Consider the following 13,691-nt stretch of genomic DNA (forward strand, 5'->3'; position numbering starts at 1 on the left):
CGTAAGTGACACTTCCTCGCGTCCCAGGAAGTGACGATCAGTCAGTGTAGACGTTGGGACTCCCGGTCTCAGCCGCTCCGGGGGTGCTGCGGTGGGCGCCGGGCGATCTCTTCTGCCGCCCCATTCCCAAGGAGGCGGTGCCTTGCCGGCACCTCGGCGAGCTGCCGCGCCCGAACCCTCTGCACCCCGCGGAGGCTGCAGGCGCTTCCACGGGCTTTTGTGCGGTTTGCCCAACTATTAGGGCGACCCTGACCCCACGGATCCCTGGAGAAGGGGACTGAGAAGGGGCTCGGGGGAGGACAGGAATTGAGCAAGCCTGGGCACGGGGGCGGGAGAACCGAATTTAAGCCTGGGAAAAGTCCCGAGACGGGGACGGGCGGCGGAGGATCGCACCCATTCTTTCCGAGGAAACGGACAAAAGGGGGCCGCTTCATTGCACCAGCGCCCTCTCACCTCTCCCGGCAAAACCCAAACACGAATACAAATAAAAGCCACCAGAGGCTCTCAGACAACCGTACTCCGCGGGTGGGGCGAGAAACAAAAATAAACAGCGGGGCCGGCGGGCGAGAGCGCGCGCGAGGAGGGGGAGGAGCGGCCCCGCATCCCTAATGAGGGAATGAATGGAGAGGCCCCCTCGGCTGGCGCCCGCCCACCCGGCGGCGGCCGCCAAGTGCCTCTGGGCGCTGCGTGCCGCGCCCGCCGCTCCGCGCGCTGCCGGCTCGGGCCGCTGCTCCGGCTGAGGCGCGGCGGCGGCGGCGGCGGCGGCGGCGAGCGCGCCGAGCAGCCGGGACGGGCGCGCCGGGAGCCGGGGCGCCGCCGCCGCTGGGCTCCGGGCGCGTGGCTGCGGCTCGGCCGGGCGGCGCCACACACCTGAGGCGGGGCGCGGGGCGCGGCGCGCGGTGCGGGCGGCGCTGTCAGGGCCGCGGCTCCGGGGCCCGAGCCGCGCTCGCCGGGACGAGCCGGGCAGTGATTTGCGGGGCGAGCTCACCTTCAGCCATGGCCCGGGCAGCCTAGCGGGGCCCGGCCGCCGCCCCCCGGCTCCCCTTCCCCGCCTTCCCCCCACCCCTCCCCTTGGCGCCGCATCCCGCCGGCCTCGCCGCCCGGCCCGCGCCGGGCAACCGCCCTCGCCCGGAGCCCGCCCTCGCTCCTGCCCGCGTCCCCCGCCGGCGCCGCCGCGGGAAGCGGCTCCCCCTCCCCTTCCTCCGCGTCCTCCTCCCCCTCGCCCCGCCGGGGCCGCTTGTTGCACCGCCCCGCGGCCTGCGGGAGCCGCTCGGCCCGGCCCGGCCCCGCGCCCGCACCCCCTTCCGCTCGCCCCCGGGCCCGCACCCCAGCCCGGCCGGCGAGACCCCGGCCCGACCCCGCCGCCCGCACAAAATGTCGGCCCGGACGCCATTGCCGACGGTGAACGAGCGGGACACGGAGAACGTGAGTAACCCGAGCCTCCCCCGGGAGCGGCGGGGGCGAGACCCTGGGCCGACCCCCGCTTCACCCTCCGCCGGGCCGCCGCCCCCCTCCCCACCCACCCCCCTCTCCTCGATCCCCAGAGCAGCCGCCGCGGCACGGTCTCCACCTGGAGCCGGCGTGCCCCTCGCCCGCCGCTCAGCCCCCTTTTTCATTGCAGCCCCATTTCGCCGCTTTCCCCTGCAGGGCGAGGGCGGGGGCTGTACGGGGAGCCCTGTCCTCGGGGTGGTCCTCCCGGAGCGGATGGGCGCCTGGAGGGCAGGGAGGCAGCGGCGAGGGCAGAGTGGGCATCCCCGATTGCTGTATTTGGCCCTCGGCATGCCGCGTCCCCACCCGGGGGTTCGCTCTACGGTCGCGGGCGAGCCGGCGGACTACCTCTTCCCCCCTCGCTCTTCTGGCCCTTTCAGCCCTCTGCACCCCCACCCCCCTGCATTGCCCCATGACTTGGCTTTTTGTGACACTGTGTCCCATTTTGGGTCGTGGGCACCGCAGGGGGAAGGTCGGAACGGAAGGGGCAGTGGTAGTAGAGATGGATGTGTGTGTGTTTGTGTGGATGAGTTCCTGCTGCGGAGATACTCCTCGGGAGGGATGAGTACAAGAATTTCCCGGACAGCCTCTGTGGCCCTGGGGTTACAGCAAAACGTTGAAAAGCCGGAGGAAGCCAGCGGCTTTTCATTCTCTTTCTCAAGTCAGTGGTGATAATTCAGGGCAGGTTTTACTTTAAATATCTCTCCTCCTTCTTGGAGTGTCACACGGTGCATTTCTTTGAAGGAAGGATTTTCTGTGTCTTTGATCAAATTGCCCTCAGGAGTTTTTATCTGGATGCGGGTGTCCCTGGTGTTTAAACTCTTGAAAACCAAAAGGACCCGATCAATTTGTATTCCCACCTTCTGAAAGAGTACAATTGTGTGTGTGTGTGTGTGTGTGTGTGTGTGTGTTTCTTTGTGGAAATGGGTTTTGTTTTAGGGGTTTTTTTCCTCCTTTTTTTTTTTTTTTGTTTGTTTTGGTTTTGTGTGTGTGTGTGTGTTTTAACCTTCAAGACTTGTAAATAGGGCCTTGGCTGGTTTTCTGACTGGCTTTTAAGGGGCTGGAGGGTACCAAGTTTAGAGGGCTGCCCAGATCTCTCTGGGCTGTTGTCTAGGTGTCTAGTTAACTCAGACTCCAGTCTTGGAGTACCAAGCCCTCGGTCATAAGGATGGTAAAATAAAATATGAGCGCTTTGGCGTTCTTACACAAAAGGGATGAGAGAGAAGATAGGAGCTCACCTCTGAAGTGTTGGCGGCTGGAATAAACAGATTCTTTAATCTTGGGAGACTACGGGAGCACAGAAACTTAATAGAATTACGTGAAAGGAGAAGAAATTCTAGTAAGAGACTATTGTTCGAAAAAGCTGAGAAGGTATTTCAGAGTGTGCTTTTGTCCTCCCTAGTATCATGCATTGAAAATGGTAAACAGTGTGAGGCTGCTGCTTGCAGAAATGATAGTAACTTCGTTTTGCGTTGTAACCGGCGTTTTAAAAAAATAGAATTGATGCATAATTTAATTGGGAGATTAAAGGAAGGTCAGGGGAAAAGATGAAAAATTTGGTTAAAGGTGATCCTCAAGTCAAGTTTTGAAACTGAATGCTTCTAACAGGAACTCTAGAAAGATTCCTGTCATTCAGTGTGTCGTTTCAGTGAATGAAAAGTAACAGACGATGACCTCTTTTTATTAGCCACACGCTGTGTGTTAACCTAGAATGGAAAAATACATTGTTTTTATTTTCTTTTGGATTTTGAATAGTATAGCCCTTTCCATACTTGCATGAATAAGGTACTTTTCAAGGATATGAGAGCATTAGAGGAACATGCATCAAGGAATAGTACAAAATGCAGCATCACATGTAAGACCCACCCACCCCCGCCCCAGTGGATTCAGCTAAGCAATAATCGTGTGATAAATGTTGTTGTACCTTCTGAAAGTAATTATGCTGTATAAAGTCATTTGCTCCGGTCCCGAACATGTTATTTCAAAGTGACTTTTATGGTCTTGTCCCCTGTTCTTGTGTTGTACGTGACTGTTCCTCCATGTAGCTGACTTTATCCAACTCTAATTTTCTCCTAATTGCCTAACATCTCCCAAGTTGTGGAAAATGTCTATTACACTGTGGCTGTTAATTTGTCAGTAAATGTGCGCCCAGCTTTGTTTTTGAGCTGGTTGGGATACAGATGCATTAAAGATAAGGCCTCTGCCCTCAAGGAGCTTACAGGAAAAGTGAATATAATCCCAAACAAATAGTGCACAGAAGAAAACTGTGTAAATCAGGCTAAATTGGTTTGTAAGTGCTGTAGGCGTTTATCAAAGGGACCACCAGAGATGGCTGTTAAATCACTGTTGGTGTCTCCCTCTATTCTCTAGTTAGTAGTAAATGTCATAATGCATTCTTACCTCTTATCAGTGAGAACAAGCCTGCTTGTTAGCTAATATATTGATGCCAGTATGGCAAGCCAAACATACATTTGTTTGTCGTCGTTTTCAGTTAAAGTGACATTTTTTTTTAATATTTAATTTATTTTTTTGAGAGAGAGAGAGAAAGCATGAGAGGGGAGAAGGTCAGAGGGAGAAACAGACTCCCCATGGAGTTGGGAGCCTGATTCAGGACTCGATCCTGGGACTCCAGGATCATGACCTCAGCCGAAGGCAGTTGCTTAACCAACTGAGCCACCCAGGTGCCCAAAGTGACATATTTTTTAAAATAGTTGAGAGAATTTATATTCATATGACCATAAAGACTTCAAGTACTTTGGACTATTAAGGAAAGAACTAAAAACATTCTACCACTGCTAGAAATGTTTTAATTTAAACAGATGTGGCAATTTTAAAAACCATCCTTGTATTTCATTCTCATTTGCAGTTAATATGAAATTTTGTTTAGTCATATGTGAATGTATTTGGACTTTGTGTTCTTGGGAGTATGTAATATCTACCCTATATATGTGACTAGTGTATGCTGAGGATAAATTAAGAAATTCAAAAGAGGAGTGTTAACAGCACTGATCTCCTATTGCTACTATAGGTATGTAGTAGAATGAGAAAGAATTGCCTTATTTTTTTCCCAGAACATTCTGTGTGCACTTTTTTAGGAGTTATTTTCTTAGATGAAGGATTTGTGCATTGATAGGTCTGAATTGGCCAAATACCTCGTACAACCAGTGATGAACTTTTAATGCACTAAATACTCCATAGTGAAGTAGAGAAAGTAGAAAAGGGGCGCCTGGGTGGCTCAGTTGTTTAAGCATCTACCTGCAGCTCAGGTCATGACCCCAGGGTCTTGGGATCAAGTCCCACATCTGCTCCCTGCTCAGAGGGAGCCTGCTTCCCCTGCTTCTGACCTTTCATGCACTCTTTCTCTGTCAAAACTAATAAAATATTTTTTTAAGGAAAAGAAAAAGTAGGAAAGATATGTCACTGATCATAGAATTAATTTATGTAAAATGTGTTTGATTTTATGTTGTGAAGAGTCCAGGAAAAGAATGGGCATTTGAAACTTTTTTTCTTCTCTTAAGTTACACTTGGATAGTTCCAGCAAGAATGTAGATAATATAGTACCATTACTCTTAGGTGCTTTTAAATGAAGCAAGAGAAATTGTTTTCCCATGTTTTAGGAAAACTCTGATTATTATACTGATTTTTATGGATCCAAAATGCCCATACTAGCCTTCTGTGGTGAATTTTAATTAGTATGAAGAAAATTGATTTGACTTCTTCTTGGGATGTTTTGGTTAAATTTATTTTGGATCTTTTAATAGTAAAACTCTTGAAGGTGATTATTTTGATAGATCTGAAACTCACTGTGATGACTATCCCAAGTGCTTAGTGTGTCTGCGGTGACCATCAGTAGTTTGTCCTATGGGAATCATTGTTAATGATGTGAAAAGGCAGGAGAGAAGCATGCCTTTGCTACTACCTTTGGGTTGCTCACTCCCCTGTGCACTCTTCAGAGGTCACCGTACTTATCACACTGCGCTCTGATTGCTGACTTACTTTGTCCCCTTTATTCTGTATCCCCAGTACCCAGCACAGTGACTGGTAATCAGTCATATGTAAGACATCAGGACTGAAACATTCCCCTTTTGAGTTTTTTCATTTATCTTCAAAATATCTTAATGATACTTGGAAGGATAAGTATTGCATACTACAGCAGAGGCATACGCCTTCAGAAAGTTAAGTGACCTGCCCAAGGTCGTAATCTCTGACATCTTCCACTGTTGCTAATACTCGTGCTATTGCTTCTTGGAGGTGCTGTTTTGGTTTGTTCTGTTTTTGTCTTAGAAATTTGAAAAGACTATATGAAATGATATAAAATACATTATTAGAATAAGAACAGGCTCTTTTGTGTTCATCTGTATTTTGAACTTTTGCTGTTTTCACTGTCTGGAGTGCCCTGCTCTTTCCCCCTTATCCCCGACTCATAAATCCTTTATGGTATGGCTCATCTTCCTAAGAAAAATTCTGAATTGGTTATAGCAAGGATTGCTCTCTGCTGTAGCTGAACCGCTATCAATGTATAGTCCACACTACTGGTCTCTAAAGTAGGCGTGGAGGACAGTCCATCCTGAGAAAAACATCTCTACCTTCTATTCCTGACTGGCCAAAATGCTATTATGAATTCTGCTGCTGCTGCTGCTTTAAGCCCAGGTTGTTTACAATCAGACACACTGTGGATGGTGGTGGAGTAGGGGGACTCTAAGGTTGCCTCCTCCCTCGAATAAAGCTAGAATCAGCCAAATCGTTTTCAGATTATTATTTTTTAACCATTTCTTCTTCCTTCTCAGACTTTCCTTTTGGGGTCATTTTCCATTTACCCAATGAACACCTTTGAAGTTCTTTTAATAAAGGATTGTTAATGATAAACTTTCTTCTTTAAATCTGAAATATATTTTGCCCTTATTATTCAGTGATAGTTTTGCTCAGTCTTCAATTCAGAATCAACAGTCACTTTCATTCATTGCTCTGAAGATAGTATCCCATGGTCTGCTGACTTCCATTGTTTCTGTTCAGAAGTCATCTGCCATTAAGTTGGTAATCTTTTCAGGATACCTGGGTGGCTCAGTTGGTTAAGCCTTTGCCTTCAGCTCTAGGTCATGATTCCAGGGTCCTGGTATTGAGTCCCGTATCAGGCAAGGAGCTCAGCGAAGAGGCTGCTTCTTCCTCTGCCTGCAGCTCCCCTGGCTTGTGCTCTTTCACTCTCTCTGACAAATAAACCTTTAAATGAAAATAGGTGATCTTTCTATCTGTCTCTTCAAGATTGTCTGTTTTTCTTTTAAGTGTTAGACTGTCACTACAGTGCATTTAGGTATGAATCTTTCCTTTTCTTTTCTTTCTTTCTTTCTTTCTTTCTTTCTTTCTTTCTTTCTTTCGAAAGGCAGAGGGAGGGAGAGAGAATCTTAAGCAGGCTCCAAACCCAGCACAGAGCCCAATGTGGGGCTCCATGCAGGGCTTGATCTCACAACCTTGAGATCATGACCTAAGCTGAAATCACAAGTTAGACTCAACTAACTGAGCCACCCAGGTACCCCTGTATTTCTTTTTTTCCTTCCTGCTTCCTATGTTTGTGATTTCCTATCTTTCATCAGTTCTAGATACTTACCAACTATTATCTTTTTGAAAATTGCCTTGTTTCTGCTCCCTTTAGAGGTTCATTTGGGGACTCTGATTTGATTATGTTAGACCATAGCCCCTGCATGTGCCTTACTTTCTCATTCATTGTTTTCACAAGTTCATTTCCTCTATACTACAAGCTGCATGATTTGTTTGAATTTATCATCTGTGGATTTATATCTTTCATCAGTTCTATAATCAGTCATTCTCTCTTTAAATATTCTGTTCTCTCTAGTGTTTCCAGTGCCCTGATTAGATATGTTAAGATTTCTCATTCTATCCTGTATATGTCTTAGACTCTCATTTCTTCCTCTATTTCATTGTTTCTCTGTACTACAGTATATAGTATAATCTGCACTACAATTATGGTATGTAATGTTTAGATTTATCTTTTAGTTGGCTAAATCTCTTCAGCTGTATTTAAGTCACTGTTAATCCCTCTGCTAAGTTTGTTTATATTGTCATAAAAAACACATAACAGGAAATCTGTTCTCTTAACAAAAAGAATTCTAAGTGCATAGGACAGTATTGTTAACTGTCATCGGCACAATGTTGTATAGCAAATCTGTAGAACTTTTTCATCTTGCGTGACTAAAACTTTATACTATTGAATAGCCACTTCCCATTTTCCTATTTCTCCAGTCCCTGGCAACCACAATTCTACTCTTGGCTTTTTTATAAGTTTGACTATGTTACATCTCTCATTTAAGTGGAATCATGCAGTATCAGCCTTTCTATGATGGGCTAATTTCACTTAATGTAATGTCCTCAAGGTTTACCCATAATAAAGCATGACAGAATTTCCTCCTTTTCATGGCAGAAAAATACTCCAATGAATGTATATAATACATTTCTTTATCCATTCACCTGTTGACAGAATTTGGGATGTTTTCTTAACTTGACTATTGTGAATAATGCTGCAGTGAACATGGGATTGCAAAACTCTCTTTGAAGTTCTGATTTCAATTCTTTTGAATAAATATCTGGAAGTGGATTGCCAGATTATATGTTCTATTTTCAATTTTTTGAGGGGCCACCATATTGTTTTCCATAATGGCTGCACCACTGGTTTTACATTCAAACCAGCAGTGCACATAGGTTCCAATCTCTCCATGTCCTTGTCAGCATTTATTATTGTCTGCTTTGCTTTTTGATAATAGCCATCCTAACTGGTGTGAAGTAATAATCTCATTGTGATTTTTGATTTGCCTTTCTCTGAATGTTAGTGATGTTGAGCATCTTTTCATATGCCTGTAGACCATTTATGTGTCTTCTTTGGAGAAATGTCTATTCAAGTCCTTTGTCCATTAAAAATCAGAGTTGTAAAAATATTTTGGATATTAACCCCTTTTCAGATATATAGCGTGTAAGTATTTTCTTCCATTCTGGGGGTTCCCTTTTCACTGTGGGGATTGTTGCCTTTGCTGTGCAGAAGCTTTTTAGTTTCATGTAGTCCCATCTGTCTATTTTTTTTTTTTTTGCCTTGATTGCCTGTGTTTTTCATGTTATATTCAGGAAGTCATTGCCAAGATCAGTGTAATGAAGCTTTGCCCTATGTTTTCTCTTAAGAATTTTACAGTTTTAGGTGTTATATTGAAGTCTTCAATACATTTTGAATTAATTTTTGTGTATGGTATAAGATAAAAGATCCAATTTCATTCTTCTGCGTGTGAAGATCTGGTTTTCCCAACACCATTTATTGAAAAGACTACTATTTCCCACTTGTGTGTTTTGGTATCCTTATCTAAGATCATTTCACCATAAATACAAAGATGTATTTCTGGGCTCTCAATTCTATTCCATTAGTGTATATGCCTGTCTTTATAGCAGTGCTATACTGTTTTGATTATTATGACATTGTAATGTGCTTTGAAATCATAAGTGTGAAGCCTTCATCTTTGTTCTTCTTTCTCAAGATTGTTTTGTCTATTCAGGGTCCTTGTGGTTCTGTGTTATTGAGATTGTTTTTTCTGTTTCTATTTTAAAAAATGGCATTGGGGTGTTGATAGGTATTGTGTTGATCTGAAGATCTTTTTGGGTAGTATGGAGGGAGGGAGAGAAGCAGGCTTTTCACTGAGCAGGGAGCCTGACACGGGGCTCAATCCCAGGACCCTGGGACCATGACTTGAGCCAAAGGCCGATGCTTAATGGACTGAGCCACCCAGGTGCCCCTGTTGAGAGTTTTTTATGATGAAAGGGTATTGATGCTTTATCTGCATCAATAGAGATGATCATGTGATTTTCATCATTTGTTTTGTTAATTTGGGGTATTACATTGATTACCTACGTTGAACCATCCTTGTATCCTAGGGATAGATCCCACTTGGTCATCATTTATGATCCTTTTAATGTGCTATTAAATTTGTTTTGCTAATATTTCATTTAGGATTTTTGCATATATTCATCAAGGTTATTGGCTGTGGTTTTCTTATAGTGTCTGTTTCTGGTTTTGGTATTATTACAGTAATGCTGGCCTAAAATTAGTTTTCCTTTCTCCAATTTTTGGAAAAGTCTTAGAAGGATTGGTGTTTATTCTTTTTTTTTTTTTTTAAGATTTATTTATTTAAAAGAGAGAGAAAGAGAAGGAGCACAAGCAGAGGGAGCTGCAGAGGTACAGGAAGAAGCAGGATCCCCGCTGAGCAGGGAGGGATGATCCTAGGACCCGGGATCATAACCTGACCTGAAGAAGACACTTAACCAGCTGCACCACCCAGGCACCCCATTCTTCTTTAAATGTTTGGTTGAATATATCCAAAAGACATCTGGTCCTGGGCTTTTCTTTGTTGGAAGGTTTTTGATTACTGATTCAATCTCCTTGCTACATCTGTTCAGATTTTCTTTTTCTTCACTGTTCTGTCTTGGTAGATTGTATGTTCATGGGAATTTCTCCATTTCTTCTAGGTGCCAATATGCCAATTTGTTCACATATCATTACATAAGGTAGTCTCTTAACTATCCTTTCTAGTTCTATGGCATCAGTTCTAATGTTTCCTCTTTAATGTCTGATCTTAATTTGGTTCTTCTTTTTTAGTCTAGCTAGAGATTTTTTCACTTGTTGATTTTTTCAAAAACCAACTCTTTGTTGAATTTTTTCTATTTTTCTCTTCTCCATTTTTTACTACTGTAATCTTTATTATAATTTCCTTCTGCTAATTTTAGGCTTAGGTTTTTCTTTTTTCTAGTTCCTTAAGGAGGATTTTGGGAGAGTTCTTTTTTTTTTTTTTAATATAAGTTTTTATTACTGTGAACTTCTCACTTAGTACTGCTTTTGCTGCATCCTGTAAGTTTTGATATATTTTCTTTTTTTTCCTCCCCCTTCCCACACCACAGTGTGTGTGTGTGTGCGTGTGCCTGTGTTACTGATGCTTCTTCTCAGGGCTTAACTGGGTACTACCACAGGGGATATAGCCACTCCTTCCACTGCTGCCTCTTGGTCTTCAGGTTTTCATCTTCCTTGTTCAGCCAGAGGTGCATGGCACATGTCTTTTTGGGCCACAGATCCAGGGGCTTGTACTTCTTACCCTTGTAAAATTTCCTGAGGTTCTCTTTCTGAGTCTGGTTGAAAACAGAACATGGGCAGTGGATTTGCGAATAGCTCAAATCTCGGACAGCTTGGAAGCCATGCTGCCTTTCGCTTTGGCGACGCACAGATGCGACAGCTCCACCTTCAGGTCTTCCAGCTATTTAAGCAGCTCCTCTGTCTTCATGATGCAAAGGTGGCCTTAATTTTGGCCATGTCTGCACAATCTGCTGCCACTGCCAAAGGAAAGAGGACTGTATATTGTTTTCATTTGTCTCAAGATATTTTCTAATTTCTGTTTTGATTTCTTCCTGATGCAGTGGTTATTCGAGAATACGTTCCTTAATTTTCACATGTCTTCCAGTTTTCTTCTGTTACTGATTTCTGTTTGCATACCATTAATTTGGTTAAGATACTCCTTATGATCTCAGCATTATTAAATTTGTAAGATTTGTTTTGTGACCTAACACGTGCCCTATCCTGGAGAATATCTATGTACCTTTGATAAAAATGTGTTCTGTTGCTCTTCAGTGAAATGTTCTAAATATGTCTGTTAAGAACATTTAGTCTATAGTGTTGTTCAAGTCTTCAGTTTTCTTCTTGCTAACTGTCTGGATGTTCTACCCACTATTGAAAATGGGGTGGTGAAATTTTCTACTGTTACTGTGTTGCTGTCTATTTCTCCCTTCCATTCTGTCATTGCTTGCTTTATATATTTTAAGTGCTCTAATTTGGGTCTTTAAATATTTTTAAATGTCATATTTTCCTGGTCAGTTGACCTTTTTATCATTATATAATGTTCCTTTTTTTCCTGTCTTATAGTAATTTTGTCTTTATATTTTTTTAAAGATTTTATTTATTTATTTAACACAGTGAGGGAGAGAGACAGCAAGAGAGGGAACACAAGCAGGGAGAGTGGGAGAAGGAGAAGCAGGCTTCCTGCTGATCAGGGAGCCTGATGTGGGGCTCGATCCCAGGACCCAGAGATCATGACAGCCAAAGGCAGACGCCTAACGACTGAGCCACCCTGGTGCCCCTCTTTTGTCTTTCTTAATATCTCTTGCTGTCTGTGTGTCTTGTTGATTTTTTTTATAGTGACATACTTTGATTTCTTTTTCATTTTCTTTTGTGTATCTTCTCTAGGTATTTTCTTTGTGGTTACTATGGGACTTACATAGAACATTTCACACTTAAACAACAACCTGTTTTAAGCTGATAGCATCTTAACTTTAATCTCATACAAAAATTCTGCTTTAACTTTTTCCTTCCCTACACATTATATTGTTGTTGTCACAGATTACGTTTGTGTTGTATATCCATTAACATTTTATAGTTGTAGTTTTGTAAATATTTTTGTTTTTTAACTTATATGCCAGAATTAAAATGATTTGCACAGCATTGTTACATTATTATAGTATCCCATGTTTGTGCATGTATTTCCCATTACCAGTGAAATTTATATTTTTGTATGCTTGCCTGTGACTGTTTAGTGTCTTTTTGTTCAACTTGAATGACTCCCTTAAGCATTTCTTATAAGGCAGGTCTAGTGGTGAAGAACTCTCTCAGCTTTTGTCTATCTGTAAAAGCTTTTATTCATTTTTGAAGTACAGTTTTGCTGGGTATAGTGTTCTTGACTGGCAAGCCCGTTCCCCCAGCAGTTTGAATATTTGCATTCTTTCCTGGTCTACAAGTTTTCTGCTGAGAAATCTGCTAATAAGTTTATGAGGGTTCATTTGTACATGACAAATTGTATATTTGCAGCTTTCAAAATTCTCTGTCTTTGACCTTTGACTATTTGAATACATGTTTGGGTACAGACTTTTTTGAGTTCATCCTGTTTTGGATTCATCCTATTTAACTTCTCTTGGGTTTCTTGAATCTGGAAATCTGGATGTCCATTTCCTTCCTCATATTTGGGAACTTTTCATTTAAAAAAACAAAACAAAACAAAACAAAAAAACTTTCTGTCCCTTTCTCTCTCTCTCTCTTTTTTTTCCCTGAGACTCCCATAATGCATATATTGGTTTTTTGGTGGTATCCTATAATTCCCTTAGGCTTTCTTCACTCTTTTTCTTCTTTCTTTCTTTCTTTCTTTCTTTCTCTCTTTCTTTCTTTCTTTGGCTTTCTTCACTCTTTTTCTTTCTTTCTTTCTTTCTTTCTTTGTTGTTGTTTTTGTTTTTCCTTTGACTGGATAGCTTTAAACAAATGTTAACATTTGCTCATTCTTTCTTCTGTTTGATCAAGCCTTTCCTTGAAGCTCCCTAATGAATTACTGCCTTCTTAAATTGAACTTCAAAATTTCTGTTTGGTTGTTTTTTGTATTTTTGTTTTTTTTTGCTGAAATCCTCATTTTGCTCATGTATCATTTCATGATGTCTTTGAGCATCTTTATTTCAGTCATTTTGAATTCTTTGCCAGGTAATACATATACCTCTCTTTCTTTAGGGTTGGTTTTGGAGATGTATTGTCTCCCCTAGATTGGCCATTTCCCCTGTTCCTTTGTATTCCTTATAACTCTTTATTGGTATCCACACATTTAAAAAAAAAATGGTTACCTCTCCCAGTCTTTCTACATACATGGAGAGATTGTGTGTCTTCATACATGGAGAGATTGTGACCACTCAGTCCAGCTGGAGATTCTCAGGTCCTCAAACCTTTTTTGTAGATGTGTCTTTTCTGGACATGCACATGTAGATACCTGATTAGAGGGATTTCCTGTTTTGTCTGTCTGTCTGTCTTTCTTTCTTTCTTTCTTTCTTTTTTTTTTAGGAGCTGTAATCTCTTGCTCCCTCTGGTGTCTGTCTGGTGTACTGTGGTTCCTCTGAAGGAGCAGCACACTTAGCTGGCTTTGTTCTCAGCATATCCCAGCACCTAGGGAATGCTGGTTCCCATCAAGCACCCTGTGTTGAGATGGACCGAAAATAGCAGCGTGCTGGATGCATGCTACACTCTTCTCTTTTTCCATTGTTGAATTTTTTCATTTCATTTTTTATTTCTAAAAGTTGTAAGTTCTTTCTCTCAAACCAGTCTGGTCTATTTTATAGTCTCTTGGTTTTTGTTTATTTTTGTG

At 42.8% G+C, this 13,691-nt stretch overlaps 1 protein-coding gene across 4 annotated transcripts in view; it reads left to right on the plus strand.

Annotated features, from left to right (window-relative positions):
* The first annotated feature begins 1,161 nt into the window (after positions 1 to 1,161).
* The window catches only part of MARK1 (microtubule affinity regulating kinase 1), a 118,456-nt gene continuing 105,926 nt past the window's right edge, over positions 1,162 to 13,691 (plus strand). For 2 of the 4 annotated variants that reach the window (XM_032872955.1, XM_032872956.1), the window contains exon 1: positions 1,164 to 1,425. In XM_032872955.1, the coding sequence (XP_032728846.1) occupies positions 1,375 to 1,425 (51 nt within the window). In that variant the 5' untranslated portion in view covers positions 1,164 to 1,374. Of the gene's footprint in view, positions 1,426 to 13,691 lie in introns of all 4 variants that reach the window. The other 2 variants (XM_032872957.1, XM_032872954.1) reach the window with 2 other exon arrangements.

Source organism: Lontra canadensis, unplaced genomic scaffold (genome assembly GCF_010015895.1).
Source record: "Lontra canadensis isolate GAN:19392208 unplaced genomic scaffold, GSC_riverotter_1.0 scaffold46, whole genome shotgun sequence".
NCBI lineage: Eukaryota > Metazoa > Chordata > Mammalia > Carnivora > Mustelidae > Lontra > Lontra canadensis.